This window comes from Elephas maximus, chromosome 9, assembly GCF_024166365.1.
Source record: "Elephas maximus indicus isolate mEleMax1 chromosome 9, mEleMax1 primary haplotype, whole genome shotgun sequence".
Taxonomy (NCBI): domain Eukaryota; kingdom Metazoa; phylum Chordata; class Mammalia; order Proboscidea; family Elephantidae; genus Elephas; species Elephas maximus.
Window position 1 is genome coordinate 42,730,200 of NC_064827.1, and position 18,691 is coordinate 42,748,890.

General features: G+C 37.5%; 1 protein-coding gene across 1 annotated transcript in view; it reads left to right on the plus strand.

Annotated features, from left to right (window-relative positions):
* The window catches only part of UBE2R2 (ubiquitin conjugating enzyme E2 R2), a 143,918-nt gene that overhangs the window by 96,663 nt on the left and 28,564 nt on the right, over positions 1–18,691 (plus strand). Inside the window, exons 2-3 of the mRNA XM_049897072.1 lie at positions 2,128–2,214; positions 18,200–18,297. Of these exons, the coding sequence (XP_049753029.1) occupies positions 2,128–2,214; positions 18,200–18,297 (185 nt within the window). The remainder of the gene's footprint in view (positions 1–2,127; positions 2,215–18,199; positions 18,298–18,691) is intronic.

Below are 18,691 nucleotides of genomic sequence, written 5' to 3' on the forward strand. Positions count from 1 at the left end.
TATGTCCGTTATGTCTTCAAATATTCTTTTTATCCCTTTGTTTCTCTCCTTTCCTTCTGGGATTCCAATTATGCATATTTTGGTTTGCTTCATGGTTTCCCACAGGTCTCTGAGTTTCTGTTCATTTTTCCTTGTTTTTTCTTCCTGTTCCTCAGATTGGATAATCTCAATTGACCTATCTTTAAGTCCTCTGTTTATTATTTCCACCTGCTCAAATCTGTAGTTCTTGTGCCCCTTGAGTTTTTTCACTTCAGTTACTGTAATTTAGAACTCTGTCATTTCTATTTGCTTCTTTTTTATATAAATTCTCTTTCTTTATTGATCTTCTGTATTTGGTGAGATGTTTTTCTCATACTTTAGTTCTTATGCCATGGTTTCCTTTAGTTCTTTGAACATTTTTAAAATTGATGATTTAAAGCCTTTGTCTAGTAACTTAAATATTCGTGCTTTCTTAGGAAATTTCTCTTGATTGCCTTTTTTCTTGTGTATAGACTATACTTTCTTGTCACTTTTCATGTCTCATAATTTTTTGTTAAACTGTGGGTGTTTTAAATATGTAACATCTGTGAAAATCACTTTCTTCTCCTTCCTTAGGGTTTTTTGTTGTTGCTGTTTGTTGTAATTGTTGTTGGTTGTTTGTTTAATGACTTTTATGAATTACTTCTATAAAGTCTATAGTTTTTGTCATGTGTGACCACTGAAGCCTCTGCTCAGTTAGCTTAGTGGTCAGCTAATGATTGGACAGAGCCAGTAGGTCCACTGAGCTTTGCTGAGAGGTTCCGTGTGCATGTTGGGGTATTCCTTCATCACACAGCCAGGCATTTAAGAGCTCTACCTTAGCCTTTACTTCCTTCTTGCATGGATCCCCAAGGTCAGCTGGTGTTAGTTTAGGGCCTGTGCGTGCACACAGCCTTGGGCATGTGCTTGGCCCCACATGTGCATGTGGTCTTCTAGAGCCTTAGGAATATGTCAGAACTTTTTAAAGGCCTTATTGACATGTGATACCCCAACGTTTCCTTTTCAGTTTTTTTTATTGGTCTGTCATTTCATCCAGCTGTTACTCACCATCTTAGGCAGCTGCAAAGTTAAACCATTGCCTGTCTTTGCTTTTGACAAATGCCCTCAGGAAAAATGTTCCACATCAGGTCAAATACAGACAGTCTTGCATGTGGGGTCTTCCGCCAGAACCACCAGCAGGTCAAGTAATGACAGTTCCCTGGGATTGGAACTTCGAAGAGGCTTCATCCCTGTTCTGTCCCTTCCAGTGGCTGCCTGGCTGCTGGTTTTCACTGTGAGTTTGAGCTGTTAGTTTGAAGTCTACTGCAGAATTGTAGAGAGTGGGGGATGGGTCTGGGGCAAGTTAAAATACCATAAAGCTTGTTGTTTTATGGAGGTTAAGCCATTTCTCTTGAATACATGCTCCCCAGATTGCTGCAAGCTTTTGGTTACTTTCTAGAGTTCTGAAAAAGTTGGCAATTTTTGCCACATTTCTTACTGCATTTATGGCAAAGGTGATTTTTAGAGGTCCTTAGTCTGTCATTTTTACTGATGTCCTTACCTCAGTAACTCTTTGCTTGTCCTCTAAGCCCCTTTTCCCCTTCCTCTTACTGGTACTGTTAAATGAACCTTTTTTTTTTTTTTTTTTCCTGGATCTCTTCGTATTCGAGATATGGGAACATGCCAAGGACATTTACTGCAGCAGTATTTATAATGGGAAAATGTTCATGATATCATGTAAGTGAAAAAAGCAGAATACAAAATGCAGTATGTTCAAATATTTTAAAATAAGTTTTATAAGTAAGTATATGTGTGCACCAAAAAGCCACTGAAAGGGACTACATCAAAATGTTAGCATTTATTATTTCCAGGTGACGGAATGATGGTTAAATTATGTGGGTTAAAAAATATTTTGTTCTGTATGTTCTGCTGTAAGTTTGTACTAATCGTTTTTTATTATAAAAATAAGATAAAACATTGAGGCATACCTGTACATCATACTGCCTTTAACTGGTATGAGTTAAATATAGAGAGGAGCTTTGCTTCACTGAGGTATAATAGGGTATATTATTGGGCAGATGAATAACTAGTGGTCTCATAAATTAACATTTTCCTTCTTTTTTCCTCCAGGCACATATTAAATTTCCTATTGACTACCCGTATTCACCACCTACCTTCAGATTCTTGACCAAAATGTGGCACCCCAACATTTATGAGGTAAGGGATGTTTGTAAGACATTTCTCTGAAGATTTGTTTTTCAGATATATACTTTAAAATAGCCTCTGTATCTCAGTATGCTGTGATAGTTACTTTTGTAGCCACAAAGGAGTATTCATGGTTTTTCACTTTTAGTTAACAGTCTCTGGTTTAATTGTTCAAAATCAAAGATAGTTTTTTGAGACCCAGTGTCTATTTTAGTTAAGATTGAGGTTTTAAAGTTTTGCCACTTTGTACTAAGATTATAATGCATATGTGTTAACATTTGCATTTTTAAATTTAGTAGACAGTCATATAAATTTATTTTTGTATCCTCTGACTTCACAGCAGGGTTCACCTGTGGCTGTGATCAGAAATTCAGCTTTTGGGGGGGGTTTATCCCACTCTATTTGGACTGGCCTCCTTTCAGGAGTTGCTGCTGAGCATTTGAGAGCCTCTTTTGGAATAAATCCAAGATGAGGTTCTCCTGCCTGGGTAAAACATTTCTAGTTTTGTTAGTGAACCATACGTAGCTTTGGGGTAATCTGTAAATATGTTAGAACAATGCATTGGATGATATTTATGGCAGGTCCCACTAAAATATTCTTTGTGGCTGCTCTTTACCATGCTGTAATCTTTTCATTGCAATATTGGCTTGGCAGTGATCTCATTTTATTGCTGCAGCGGCCAAGCATTAGAATTGCTTTTGATACTTGCAGCTTTAGTTATTTATTCCCCCTTTTCACCTAGTGGATACTGAGAAGCACCTTTGATCCATAAGCAAAGCTACACAGCCTTTGAAAATGCTTCTAGGCAAGAAATGGAGAACCTACTTTGGGTCTTGAACTTGGAACTCAGTCTTTATAAATTAGGACATTTCAGCAGCTTTATCACTTTACAGAATCTGCTTCTGTTGTAAGACATTATCTTCATTTTTCTTTTTTAAAATAGAACAACCATGCTGAAAAAGGAAATACGTAGTTTTTTTTTTTTCCCCAAAAAAATTTGCTCAGAGAGTATTGGTTTTATTAGTATTTGACAATCATAATACATTATGTGTTTGCTTTTTTGTTATCGTTGTTATTGTTTTTTCCCCTCTTGGTACTGTTATAAATAACCGTGCAGTGAACATTTTGGTAACCAGGGTAATTTGCTATCAGAGTCCATTTGTGGACCATAGGTGACAACACTTGTAGGCAAGTAGGCACCACTCTCATGGTCAAGAACTATGAACCCCAGATCTCTAATATCACACGTATTGACAAGAACAGTTAATAACCCTGATGGTGCAAGGTACCTAAGTGGACAAACGGTTTGTGCTCAGACTACTAACCTAAAGGTTGGTCTTTGAAACCCACCCTGCGGCACCATGGAAGAAAGGCTTCACAATCTGCTTCCATAAAGATTACATGAAGAAAATTCTATGGAGCAGTTTTTTATGTAAAACATGGGGTTACTATGACTTGGAATCGACTCAGTAACAGCTGGTAACTGGTATTCTGCGTAAGAAAGCTATCACCATGTTGTAGGAGAGTCTGTAGAAACAAGTCATTGTTTCATAAATTAAAACAGTTCAGTATACATAGAAATATTTTTGTGTCTCTGTTCATTTAATTATCAAAAGTTCTTACTTTTGAAACTATGTAGAATATTAGATTTTAGGTAGCAAGAGATGAGAGGACCCAGGCTTTTGTCTTGCTATGAAGTACTAATTAACATGAAAGCAGATAGTTTCGTGTTTTCATCTTAGTTATATGATTACCAAACCCCCCTCAAAAACCAACCAACCAAACAAAACAGAATGTTAGGATTCAAAGCTCTAAAGGAAGAAAGTGGTATTAGGTAATTAAACTTCCCTTTTTTTCACTAGTCTTTTTAATTCTGTCTTTTAAGATTTAGCATTGGGTCATGATTCTTAAAGATATTTTTTATAGCTGTAATTTTTCTACAACAAAATAATGTGTGCATGTCCTGTGAATATGCAGTTTTTCATACTGTAAATGTTTTGTTTTTAAAGATGTGGTAAGTCATGGGTAGGAATTAAACTTAGTGTAGTCAAAGGAGTCCTAAGACACTCTTCTCATGTAAGTTCATTTACCTTTGCCTTCATTTTTGAAGATGGTTTCTGAATTGAACTTGTTGAGGGTTCTTGTCATATTTGTGATTTTAGAGATCTGGGGTTCATAGTTTTTGGCCATGGGAGTAGTGTCTACTCTCCTATATGTATTGCCACCTGTGAAAAAAGCAAAATGGACCTTGGTAACAAAATTGCCCTGGTTACCAAAATGTTCACTGCAGGGTTATTTATAATAGAACCAAGAGGGAAAAAACAGTAACAACAGCAACAAAAAAAGTAAACCCCTACCCAAATGTCAAAATAGGAATTGATGAAAGAATTTTTGGTACAGTTTTAAAAATTATAAGAACTTTAGTTACAATTTTGTTAGAAACACATATGGCATATTAGTACAACCTGACGTTATAAATACTGCTGTTTTAATATGGTTTTCCTAATCCATATCAAATAACTGATATAACATCTGAACATACTGAGACGGTGTGATATTAAAGGTTTTTGCCAAGTCTGTAGAACCATTGCTTGTCTAATGGCATGTGTTTTATGATGTTGAGCCATTAGAAGTAAAATGGATGAGAACTTAATTAGCTTCCAAAAACTGAAAGAACCGGGTATATCAAGGGGTCCTTGAAAATAAAGCCATGTAATTGTAAATTATATTTCAGAATTACGAAGAAGAGTCCAGACAAAAACAAGAGTACCTATCTATCTTTTCCTCCCATTCCTTCCTTGTAATCCACATATGGTTTTTCTGTACTATATATACCTCATATGTTCACAGGGGATGTTATTTGATTATAGGTATATTTGAATCCTTGAAATAGGATATTTTATAAGAAGGGGTTACTTTCTTACTTCATAACACAGTAAAATTATTTTTAGATGTCAAAACAAATGGCACCACAGTTGATTATGCTGCATCTCCTTTAGTTGTTTAACATACATTTTTCTTCCTTGATTAAATTATTGAAAGTTATTCTTTCATTGTTTAATAGAATTCTGTCTTAGAGTGTCTGTGGTAGTTCTGTGATTTCTCTGAAAATTAATTTTAATGGCTATTCAAACCAGGCATCAAATAATGAAGACAAATAAATCACATTAGATTTTATTACACAGACGGTTGTAGTATTGCATTTTCTGATGATTTTTCAAGATTAGGACAGACTGCTTAAATTCATTAAAATTCTAAAAAATTTGGGATAGTTTTCATTAAAATGAGTTGATTTCAATGTCTAGCTACTGTGTTTTTAGGTGCCCTTAAGTCGATTCTGACTCATAATGACCCCACATGACAGAGTAGAACTTCCCCATCGGGTTTTCTTGGCTGTACTTTGTATGCAAGTAGATCGCCAGGTCTTTCTCCCAGATCCCATGGAGCTCTTGGGTTAGTTCGAACCACCAACCTTTTGGTTAGCAGCCGAGCACTTAACCGTTGTGTCACCAGGGCTCCTTCTAGATACTGTAAACATACTAAAAAAATAAGTTTAGCTCCACTTTAAGAATTTTTCTTATTTTGAATAATTCAGAAGAGTTGCAAAAACAGTACAGAAAGTCCCCATATACACTTTACCCAACTTCCCCTAATGTTAACATCTTATATAACCACGGTGTATTTTTCAAAACTAAGAAATTAATTTTGGTACAATGCTATTAACTAAACTACAGTCTTCATTTGGAATGAAATTTGGAATGCAGAGCTTAAAGCATATATTAATTGTCCATAGCTCTCTGTTCTAGGTGCAGCAAACCATACTCCTGTATTGTATTATTTAGTCACCACAAGCAACATGCATAACTTCTGTGATATTAACCCCTCACATGAAAGTGCTGAATGGTGTGTTAAAATTTGTTATACGTATCAGTTTAAAGGTGTCCATTCTTTTAAAATGTCCATTTGAAGAACACTTTTCTGTGCAAAACTCTAGTTTTAAATTTTGTATTATTTTTCTTAGTGGCTTTTAAGTAGGGACCCGAATTAAACATTTCTCTTTTAAAAAAAAAAAAAAAAAAATTTTTTTTTTTTTTTACATTTCTCTTAGATTTCATTTAAAGCATTCTTCAAATGAACATGAATATTTTCTTATTAGCTGCTCAGAAATATATAACTGAATATGTTTTTTATTTTGCTTTAGCTACTAGGATAAATTGACATAATAACTTTTCCCAGATAGTACAAGTAGTAAAGTATATTTGTTTTTTAATATAATTTTATTGTTGTTGAGAATATACACTGCAAAACATACCAATTCAAGTTTCTACATGTACCATTTAGTGATATTGATTACATTCTTTAAGTTGTGTAACCATTCTCACCCTCCTTTATGAGTTGTTATTCACTCATTAACATAAGCTCACTGCCCCCCTAAGGTTCTTATCTAATCTTTCAGGTTGCTGTTGTCTAGTTATTAAAAGAACATAATGCTCAAGGCAGATATTTTTTACTGCTTAAGCTTAGTTGTTCGGTTTTAAGATGTCAGGGGATATTTTTGGTTTAAGGTTTAAAGATATCTCTGGGCAATAGTTTCAACGGTTTGTACAAACTTCATGATACCAGAAAGTCTGGAGTCCGTAAGAATTTGAAATTCTGCGTTTTCTGCCTTTTGATCAGGATTCTGCTATGGGATTTTTTTTTTTTTTAGTCCTTTAAATAAATATTTAATAAGTTCCTAAAATCTATTATCAGGGGAGCCCAGCCCATATTGGTGTGAAGTTTCCTGTTTTAAAAGAGAGAAGAGGTTTTATAGGCAGTCAGTAACAAAGAAATTCTCAGTGGTTGGTTAAGTGAACAAAGAAATTTAAGCAGTTGGTTACTTGAGAAGTCTCTAATTTTGAGGGAGGGATTATGGAAGCAAGGAAAACGAATTCATCTGGTACATTGTAAATACTTTCTTTCTGGTTGATTTGACTTTTTTTTCCTTAGTTAATTCTTTTTTTTTTTTTTTTTTATTGTGCTTTAAGTGAAAGTTTACAAATCAAGTCAGTCTCTCATACAAAAATTTATATACACCTTGCTATATACTCCTAGTTGCTCTTCCCCTAATGAGACAGCATACTCCTTCTCTTACCCTGTATTTCTATGTCCGTCCAGTCAGCTTCTGTCCCCCTCTGCTTTCTCATCTCCCCACCAAACGGGAGCTGCCCAGATAGTCTCATGTGTCTACTTGATCCAAAAAGCTCACTCCTCTTCTGGTCTCATGGCAAAGGAAGCGGTTGTTTGTGGAGGCAGTTAGCCACACATTCCATATCCTCCTCCTATTCCTAACTCTTCTTCTTCCTCTTATTTTTCCTGGCAAATAGAAATGAACTGTTGTGCCTTGGATGGCTGCTTGCAAGCTTTTAAGACCCCAGGCACTATGCATCAAACTAGGAGGTAGAACAGAAGCACAAACAGGTTTGGCTAGTTAACTGGGATGTCCCATGAAACCCTGACCCTAAACCTTCGAACCAGGAAACCAAGTCCCATGAGGTTTTGATTATATGTAATCCTTTTAATTGTTTTATCTTTGTCATTAATTGACTTGTAAAATATTCCTTATTTCTAAAATGTGGGAGAAGAGTTTTGTAGAATGTTCCTGTAGAACTTCCAGTCTATGTGTGAATTTCACCTTAGTTTATATGAACCAAATGAATCATAAAGAAAATCAGCTGAAACCAGAAGACTTTGACTCACCTGATATTGAAATTTTACCTAGCAAATGTGATTTAGTAATATACATTTATTAAAGGTTTGAACCCTATGTCATATTGTTTATATTTTTGTTTTGACCTTTTTCCCTATATTTTTTCTTTCAAAAAATTTAAATTAGGGCAGCAGGTTGCTCTGTGAAAATATACATACATTAAGGATTACCTATAGATTATATGTTAGCCACCATTTAGAACATCTTAATATTTTTTATCGTTCCCTTTGCCATTGAGTTGATTCCAACTCATAGCGACCCTAGAGGGTAGAGTAGAACTTTGCAAGGAGCGACTGGTGAATTCAAACTGCTCACCTTTTGGTTAGCAGCCGTAGCTCTTAACCACTGTGCTTCCGGGTTCCATCTTAATATTTAGGCAACTAAATTTGTGTTTTTTAGAATCAGACTCTAGTTTGTAAATGATTTAAAACAAACAGAATTTAACAGTATTTATGTAATTATATTAATGGGCTTGCAGATCTTATGCTTTGTCTCTAACTTTAAGGTATGAGAAAGAGGTTTCACTAGGTAGTGCTGGGCCCGAACTTTGGCTGCATATCAGAATCATGTGGAGAGGAGTTAAAAATACAGAATTGTGGAGATTCTGATTCATTTGGATCTGGATGGGGCCTAGGCTAAATAGTCTTCATTTTGTAACTGTAATTCTGGAGGCCTGAAACTTTCATATCTTTTTTTTTTTTTTTTGATTTCTGGTAAAACATGTAATATAGGAGCCTGGTGGCGCAGTAGTAAAGAGCTATGGCTGCTCACCAGAAGGTTGGCAATTCAGATCCACCAGTCGCTCCTTGGAAACTGTGTGAGGCAGTTCTACTCTATCCTATAGGGTTGTTATGAGTTGGAATTGACTCAGTGGCAACGGATTTGGTTTTTGGTATATCTATAACATAAAATTTGCCATTTTAACCATTTTTAAGTGTACAATTCAGTGATGTTAATTACACCCACAATGTCAAGCAACAATCACCACAATTTCCAAAATGTTTTCATCACCCCAAACAAAAACCCTGTACCCATTAAGCAGTAACTCCTTTTCCTTCCTCCCATCTAGTACCTGGTAACCTGTAGTCTAAATTCTACCTTTCTGAAATTTTGCCTATTCCAGATATTTCATATAAATGTAATCATATAATATTTGTCCTTGTGTGTCTGCCTTATTTTACTTAGAATATTGTTTTCAAGGTTCATCCATGTTGAAACATGTATCAAAACTTCATTTTTATGGCTGAATAATATTCCATTGTGTGTATAGCATATACGTTTTGTTTATCCATTCATTCATTGATGGACTTTTGGGTTTTCCACCTATTGAATACTCTAAATAATACTGCAATGAACCTTTTGTACAAGTATCTGTTCGAGTCTGTTTTCAATTCTTCTGGGTATGTACCCAGAAGTGGAATTGCTGGGTCATATAGTAGCCCTTTGTTTTAGCTTTTTGAGGAACTGCCCAACTGTTTTCCACAGCTGCTGTACCATTTGCATTCCCATCAGTAATGGATGAGGGTTTCAGTTTCTCCACATTCTTGCCAAGATGTGTTTTCAGTTTTGTTGATCATAGCCATTCTAGTGAAGGTGGAGTGGTATCTTATTTTGATGTTGATTTGCATCTCCCTGTAGGGTTGCTATGAGTCGGAATTGACTCGATGGCAACGGGTTTGTTTTTTTAATGACTAATGGAAGGGAGCCCTGGTGGCACAGTGGTTAAGCGCTTGGCTGCTAACTGAATGGTCGGCAGTTCACACCCACCAGCCACTCTCCGGGAGAAAGATTCGGCAGTTTGCTTCCGTGAAGACTACAGCCTTGGCAACCCTGTGGGACAGTTCTGTTCTGTCCTGTAGGTTCGCTATGGGGCAGAATCGACTTGACAGCAACAGGTTTGTTTGTTTGTTTTTAATGACTAATGGCAGTTCCTGGGTGCTGCAAAAGGTTAATGCACTTTGCTGCTAACAGAAAGATTAGAGGTTCGAGTTCATCCAGAGGTGCCTCAGAAGAAAGGCCTGGTGATGTACTTCTGAAAAAGCAGCCACTGAAAACACTGCGAAGCACAGTTGTACCCTGACACATGTGAGGTTGCCATGAGTCAAAATTGACTCGGTGGCAGCTGGTTTTAGTGACTAATGATGTCAAGCATCTTTTCATGTGTTTGTTGTCCATTTGTAAATCTTCTTGGTGAAATATCTATTCATTTCTTTCATAGTTATCTAGTGCAGCGGTAACAGAAATACCACAAGTGGATGGCTTTAACAAACAGAAGCTTATTCTCTCACAGTCGTCTAGTAGGCTAGAAGTCCGAATTCAAGGTGTCACCTCCAGGACAAGACTTTCTCTTTCTGTCGGCTCTGGAGGAAGTTCCTTGTCATCAATCTTCCCCGGGTCTGGGAGCTTCCCTGTGTAGGAATGCATAGTCCAAAGGACATGCTGTACTCCTGGCACTGCTTTCTTTATCTGGAAATGTCCTAATTTCACCTTCATATTTCAGAGACAGTTTTGCTGGATATATGATTCTTGGTTGGCAATTTTTTTCTGTCAATGCTTTATATAAGTCAGCCCGTTGCCTTCTTGCCTGCATGGTTTCTGCCAAGTAGTCGGAGCTTATTCTTATTGACTCTCCTTTGTAGGTGACTTTTCGTTTATCCCTAGCTGCTCTTAAAATTCTTTCTTTTTGTTTGGTTTTGGCACGTTTGATTATAATACGTCTTGGTGACTTTCTTTTAAAATCTACCTTATGTGGAGTTCGATGAGCATCTTGGATAAATATCTTCTCATTTTTCACAGTATCAGGGAAGTTTTGTGCCAACAAATCTTCAACAGTTCTCTATGTATTTTCTGTCATCCCCCCCTGTTCTGGTACTTCAGTCACTCGTAGGTTATTTCTCTTGATAGAGTCCCACATGATTCTTAAGGTTTCTTCATTTTTTTATATTCTTTTATCTGATTTTTCTTCAGATAAATTGGCGCCAAGTGCTTTATCTTCAAGTTCACAAATTCTGCCTTCCACTTGCTCAATTCTGCCCCTCTGACTTTGTCTTGAGTTCTCTAGTTCTGTAATTTTATTGTTAATCTTATGAATTTTTGATTGCTGTCTATGGATTTTTCGAGCTTATTAAATTTTTCATTATGTTCCTGAATAACCTTTTTAATTTCTTCAGCTGCTTTATCTGTGTGTTCCTTGGGTTGTTCTGCGTATTGCTGATTTCCTTCCTGATGTCTTGAACGGTTCTGTATATTAATCTTTTGTATTCTTTCTCTGGTAATTCCAGGAAAGTGCTTTCATCTAGAAGATCCCTTGATTCTTTGTTTTGAGAGCTTGTTGAGGTGATCGTGGTCTGTTTCTTTATGTGACTTGATACTGACTGTTGTCTCCGAGCCATCTATAAATTTTTGCATTAATTTATTTTATGTTTGCTTACTGTGTCGTAGCTTCTTGCTTTGTTTTGTTTTGATATGCCCAAATGGGTTGCTTGAGTGAGCTAGCTTGATTATTGTCACTTTTGGAGCTCTGACATCCTGTCCTCAGATGGCTAGAGCTGTTTATTATCAGGTATATCAGTCTAGGTGTCCATTCACTTTTCTTGTATGAATTCAGCTCAGGTGTCCAGATAGCTGATCATCAAGTGTGTGGTACAGGCTCTGTCCAACAGTCTCTGAGGGGCAGGGGTGATTGATGTAGGGACCGGTATCTGGTTGCAGCAGGGGGTCATGCTCTGAACAAGGCAGGGGGCTGAGAATTGTCCCCTAAGTGTCTCTGAGGAAAGCGTGTCCCTCTTCTCTAGAGTGTAAAGGTGGGTGGGTTCTCCAAATGGACCATGGGTACCCAGTGTTTTTGGTTGTAACAACTGGGAGGTACCAGTTATCCTTGGACCCCTGTCATGGGTGGGTGGGTGACCTGAGTGGAGCCACCAGTCCTTAGGCCCCTGATGTGGGTAGGTGAGGACCCTGCTTAATAGGCAAAGCGGTGTCAAACATGAAACACCCACCTCTCCACCGCACAGCTGAAACAGTTGTAGTCTGCCAACAAGAGCCTGTTCTCCTGAAATAGGTCCACACAGGTCCATGCAGGGGGGAAAGTTATTCAAAAGTCCACGTACCATTTATGCCTGGACAGGAGCCGCTTCTATCCTGAGCTGTCCTGGTTAGTGGAGCTGGCAAATTATCTTTTCCCGCAACTGTGTGTTTATTTTTTCTCCAAGGCCGGGAGGATGTCTGTATATGCTCCACAAGGCCTATCTGAGGCCCAGGGAAATCAACAGCCACTGAAGCTGGCTTAGGGTTGTGGGACACGGTAAAATATACGCAAGTACTTCGCTTTTGCCGAGAGCGCCGTTCTTCTCTGGTTTCGGAGGTGTGAGTAAGCTGTGTGGCTGGCTGCTTCTCCCTGAGGAAACTGCGGCCGAACGCTACCACCAGCCCCCCCGCTCCCAGGAATGGTGCCTGAGGGCTCCCAGCGATTCAGGTCTGGTAACTCCTCTCCACTTCTGAATGTCTCTCTCTCCCGCTGCCGCTCAGTCTGTTTTCCAACTTTGCCTTTGATGTTCAGGGCTCCTAGCTTGTCATAAATATACTCCTTTCACTTGTTTTTTCAGGTGTTTGTTGTAAGAAGGCTCGCTGGAAGCGTCTGTCTATTCCGCCATCTTGGCCCTGCCCCTCGGCACTGCTTTCTTGATGATACGATTCCCCTGTCTCTCTGGTGCCTTCTCTCTTTTATATCTCAAGAGAGTTTGACTTAAGATACAACCTGATCTTGTAGATTGAGTCCTGCCTCATTGATATAACTGCCTCTAATCCTGCCTCATTAACATCATAGAGATAGGATTTACAACATATAGGAAAATGAGATCAGATGACAAAATAGTGGACAGTCACACAATACTGGGAACCATGGCCTAGCCAAGTTGACACACATTCTTGGGAGACACAGTTCAACCCATGACAGTTTCCTTTCCCCATTTCTTATTGAGTTGTCTTTTTTGTTGTTGTTAAATTATAGGAGGTCTTTATATATTCTGGATATTAATCTCTTATCAGTATATGATTTGTAAATATTACCTCCCATTCTGTAGATTGTCTATTCATTTTTTGCTAATGTCCTTTGATCCACAAAGGTTAATTTCAATGAAGTCCAGTTTATCTTTTTTGTTTCTTTCATTGTTCATGGTTTTGATATAGGCTCTAAGGTTCCATTGCCAAATTCAAGGTCATGTACATTTACCTCTATTTTTTTCTTCAAGTGTTTTATGGTCTTAGCTCTTATATTTAGATTATTGATCCATTTTGAGTTAATTTTTATAGAAGGGGTAAGGTAAGTGTTCTAATTCAGTTATTTACATGTTGTTGAAGAGACTTGCCATCCTCGTTGAAAATCAATTGGCCACAGATGTAAGGGTTTGTTTCTGTACTCTCCAGTTGTATTGCATTGGTCTATATGTGATCCTTATCCCAGTACAACACAGCTTTGATTACTGTAGCTTTTAAATTGGGAAATGTGTGCTCTCCAGCTTTGTTTCTTTACAAGATTGTTTACCTGTTTAAGGCCCCTTGCAATTCCATATGAGTTTGAGGATTGGCTTTTCCATTTCTGCAAAAAAGGTTGTTGGAATTTTGGTAGGGATTGTGTTGAATCTCTAGATCACTTTGGATAGTATTGATATCTTAACAATATTAAGTCTTTCAGTAATGAACATAGAATGTTTTCTATTTATTAGGTCTTTAATTTCTTTCAGCAGTGTTTTCTAGTTTTCAGTGTACATGTCTTTCATCTCCTTGGTTGAATTTATTCCTAGTAATTTTATTCTTTTAGATACCATTATGAATGGAATTGTTTTCTTAATTTTCTTTACGGATTTTTCATTGCTGTTATATAGAAATACAACTTATTCTTGTGCATTGGTCTTGTACCCTTCAACTTTTTTTTTTTTTTAGTTGTGCTTTAGGTGAAAGTTTACAGAGCAAATTAGTTTCTCATTCAACAGTTTATACATGGATTGTTTTGTGACATTGGTTGCAATCCCTGTGATGTGTCAACACTCTCCCATTCTCTAACCCAGGCTCCCCGTTTCCATCCGTCTGTTTTTCCTGTCCCTTCCTGCCTTCTGGTCTTTGCTTTTGGGCAGATGTTGCCCATTTGGTCTCATGTACTTGATTGAACTAACCATATTCCTCATGTGTGTTACTGTTTGTTTTATAGGTCTGTCTAATCTTTGGCTGAAAGATGAGCTTTGGGGGTGGCTTCAGTTCTGAGTGAAAAGAGTGTCCAGGGGCCATAGACTCAGGGGTTCCTCCAGTCTCTGTCAGACCAGCAAGTCTGGTCTTTTTTTATAGGTGTGTGAATTTGAATTTTGTTCTACATTTTTCTCCTGCTTTGTCTTGGACCCTCTATTGTGATCCCTGTCACAGCGGTCCATGGTGGTAGCTGGGCACCATTTAGATTTTCAGGGCTCAGGCTGATGGAGGCTGTATACCCTGCAACTTTGCTGAATTCATTTATTATTTGTAATTGCTCTTTTGTGGGTTCTTTGGGATTTTCTGTATATTGGATTATTTCAACTTCGAATAAAGATAGTTTTACTTCTTCCTTTCCAACTTGATTTTTTTTTTTTTTTATGTAATTTTTTCTTACCTGATTGCTCTGGCTAGGGCTTCTATAATAATGTTGAATGCCAGTGGTGAAATTGGGCATCCTTGTCTTTTTCCTGATCTTCAAGGGAAAGCTTTCTGTCTTTCAGCATTGTCTTAGGTTGGGTTCTCTCAAGAAGCAAAACCAGTAAAGCGTATAAATATATGTAAAGATTTTTTTCAAGGAAATGGTTCACGTGGTTGTAGAGGCTGGATCGTCCCAAGTCTGTGAGTCAGGATAGAGGCTTCTGACCAGGGGCTGGTGAACCCAAGATCGGTAGGTCAGGGAGCAGGGCTTTTGCTCACAGGCTGTGAAGATCAATGAATCCCACGACTGACAGACAAAATGGTAGGTAAGCTGCTAGCTTAAGTCTCAAGAACCAAAGGTCAGAGGAACAGGAGACAGTTGCAGGATTCAGAGCGAGCAAAAGCCCCTGAGCCTTGCCAGAATGTCCACTTGTATTGAATGCAGGCCACATGCCCAAGGAAACTCCCTTTCAACTGATTGGCTACTCACAGCAGATACCATCATGGAGGTGATTACATTATATCAGATCTCATCATGGAACTAATCACAACATCATACGACTGCCAAATCACTGAGAATCATGGCCCAGCCAAGTTGACACATAACCTTAACCATCACAAGCATCGAGTATGATGTTAGCTGTGGGTTTTTTTTTAATGCTCTTTTTTATGTCAAATAAGTTCCATTCTATTCCTAGCTTTCTGGGTGTTTTTATCATGAAAGGATATTGATTGATTTTCTTATATTGAGCCATTCCTGCGTTTCTGGGATAAACCCCATTTGTCAAGGTATATAATGCTTTTACTATGTTGTTGGATTTGATTTGCCAGTATTTTGTTGAGGATTTTTGCATCTATATTCATAAAGGATATTGGCCTGTAACTTTCTTTTCTTATGACATTTTATCTAGCTTCGATAGCAGGGTATTGCTGGCCTCATAGAGTGAGTTAGGAAGTGTTCCCTCCTATTTTTAGAAGTTTGTGAAGGGTTGGTATATATTTTTCTTGTGAAGGGTTGGTATTAATTTTTCTTTAACTATTTGGTAGACTTCACCAGTGAAGCCTTCTGGTCCTGGTCTTTTTTTGGGGGCGGGGGGGGTGCGGGTTAGGCTTTTGATTACTCATTCAATCTCTTTACTTGTTGTAGGCCCGTCTTTTAATGTGTGTTTTCTAAGTACAATTCTGTTACTATTCTACTCACATTTTACTTACATACATATTAAACTCTGAACCAAATAACCTGTTCATGTGGCCTAATTTTGTGCTCTGTTTTTTAGCCAAACTGGGCTCTTCATTACTGATGTAGGCAGAGTAATGCAGTTCTACTCTGTTCTCTAGGGTCTCTAATGAGTTGGAATCAACTTGATGGCAATGAGTTTTTTTTTTAAGGTGAGCAACTCCTGATCCCAGAATCTGTAAGTATATTAGGTTACATTGGAAAAATGAATTAAGATTGCAGATGGAATAAAGATTGCTAATCATCTGATGTTAAAATAGATAAATTATCCGCGATTATCTGGATGGGCCCAGTGTAATCATAAGGGTCCTTAAAATTAGTGAAAGAGGGAAGCAGGAAAGGAGAGTAAGTGAGAATGTGGCTGGACGAAAGACACAGAGAAATGCGGTGTTGCTTGCTTTGAAGATGGAGGTGGGGTAGGGGGTTTAACAGAAAGAATGTGGGCAGCCTTTAGAAGCTAAGAAGGGCACGGAAAGAGATTCTCCCATAGAGCCTCCAGAAAGGAACATAGCCCTAGGGACACCTTGATTTTAACCCAATAAGAGCCATGCCAGACTGTGAGCTATAATAAATTTGTGTTGTTTTAAGCCACTAAGTTTGTGATAATTGGTTAAAGCAGCAATCGAAGATGAATATAATAACTCAAGCATATTTTATTTACTTTTTCTGATGTTGGTTTATTCAGGCCAAACCGAGTCTAAGTTTTAAAATTTGTTGTTATAAGTGTACTCATTGTTCAAGGCCAATTTCAAAGCTTCTTGGACCACAAAGTCTCTTGTTATTCTTCACCCCACTCCCCACCTCTTCCAGTTACTATAGTTCTTTGTTTTTACTTTCCTTATGGCATCTAACTATAATACAGTTTTAGAATGTAGTATTTGGTATTCATTTTATTGAAATTGTAATCTTTTTAAAATGTGCTGTTATACGATTAATGTCATTAAATTGTACATATTAAGAATGTTGAAATGGCAAATGTTTGTTAAATACGTATTTACAACAATAAAAAACGCTTTCATCTTGAAGTGGAAGCCCTGGTGGCTCAGTGGTTAATAGTTACGGCTGCTAACCAAAAGGTCAACAGTTCGAATCCACTATCCGCACCTTGGAAACCCTATGGGCCAGTTCTGCTCTGTCCTGTAGAATCACTACTGAGTCGGAATCAACTCTGTGGCAATGGATTTTTTTTTTTTTAAATATTGATGTGGTTGTTTATGTGAGTGTATGTAAATTATATATGCTTGTATATAAAAAAACTAAACCAAATCCATTGACGGCCAATCAACTCCAACTCATGATGACCCTATAGGACCGTGAAGAAGTGCCCCATAGAGCTTCCAAGGAGCTCCTGGTGGATTTGAACTGCCAACCTCTTGGTTAGTAACCGTAGCACTTAACCACTACACCACCAGTATTTCCATACTTGTGTATATGTATGTATAAATTAAGGATGTATACCTAAGATTAATCTCCTTTTTTAAAAAACTTAAATCTTACCCTCCATTTTAGACTAAGTCTCAAGACAGGGACTGTATCTTACTCAACTTGTCTTTTCTATTGAATAGCAAGCACTCTGCATTGCATATGGTAGGCAATCCCTGTATGTTTGAAATTAATTAAATTAAGTTCATAAAGCAAAATATAACCATAGTGATGAGTTCCCCTATCCAGGGAGAACTCTGAGGGAAGCTATGGTTAAATGCTGTAAGGCAGCTGCTGTATGCCATAGGCATCGAAACCGTTGGTTGATATTAAAGGTGATTATAGCATGTCTTTAGGCAGATTTTTAAGAAAAGCCAGATATTTTTGTTTTTAGTTACTTTAGGTACAGATGTGTCTGAAAACACAATCTGTACCTAAAAGGTATATTTAGTTGCCTCTCAGGACTTTTGATTCTTAGTATATCATGCTTGTCTGTTTCTGTTTTTGAAAAAATTTTTATAAGGATGATGTTATAGATATGGTATTCTTTCGTAACAGATATATCTTGAAGATCGGTCAAAATGAATATTTATAATATTAAAATAATGCTTAATTCTTCTTTGACTTTGATTTTGAAAGTGAAGCGAAAGAATTGTTTTCTTCCCTAGTGATTAGAACTCAGCTGCTAACCACAAGGTCGGCAGTTTGAATCCACCATCCACTCCTCGGAAACCCCGTGGGGCAGTTCTACTCTGTCTTACAGGGTCATTGTGAGGTAGGATTGACTTGATGGCAACGGGTTTGGTTTTTTGCTTTTTCTAGTGATCAGAAGAGTTTTCTAGGAATAAAGGAAACTTCAGCTGAACCGATGTTCATTTTTGCAAATTTCTTTTGGAGTATTTATGAGATGTGATATTTGTCTCTCATAGAATGGAGATGTATGCATTTCGATTCTTCATCCGCCTGTAGATGACCCACAGAGTGGAGAACTGCCCTCTGAAAGGTGGAATCCTACTCAGAATGTCAGGTAAGGGGTTAACATCAGAAATAATCTATTTTGGGGGTAGACCTCAGCCTAGAGTTTTATTTTATTTGCCTCTAATGAAGTGAAATTGAGTACTGTCATTTAACCAGTACAGAAGAATCATTTCTTTAATTGGCTGTCTTATCTTTAGCTAGTGCTTTAAGTAGTATGTATTGTCCTGAAGAGTTGTATTTACTAAGCAATAATGTATATGATTCTCATTTCCCCTGTGTTCACTGTGTAAGAAATTTTCTAGTCTGAGTTCCTCCTCTTGTATTTTCTCAGGTCTACAGTTTCTTTGGATCCCATGGATTCTGTGTAAGGGTGCTTCCTTATTTAGGATTCTCACTACTTTTTGCAGAAGAGCCTTAGTCTATACAAACTCAAAACAGACTTT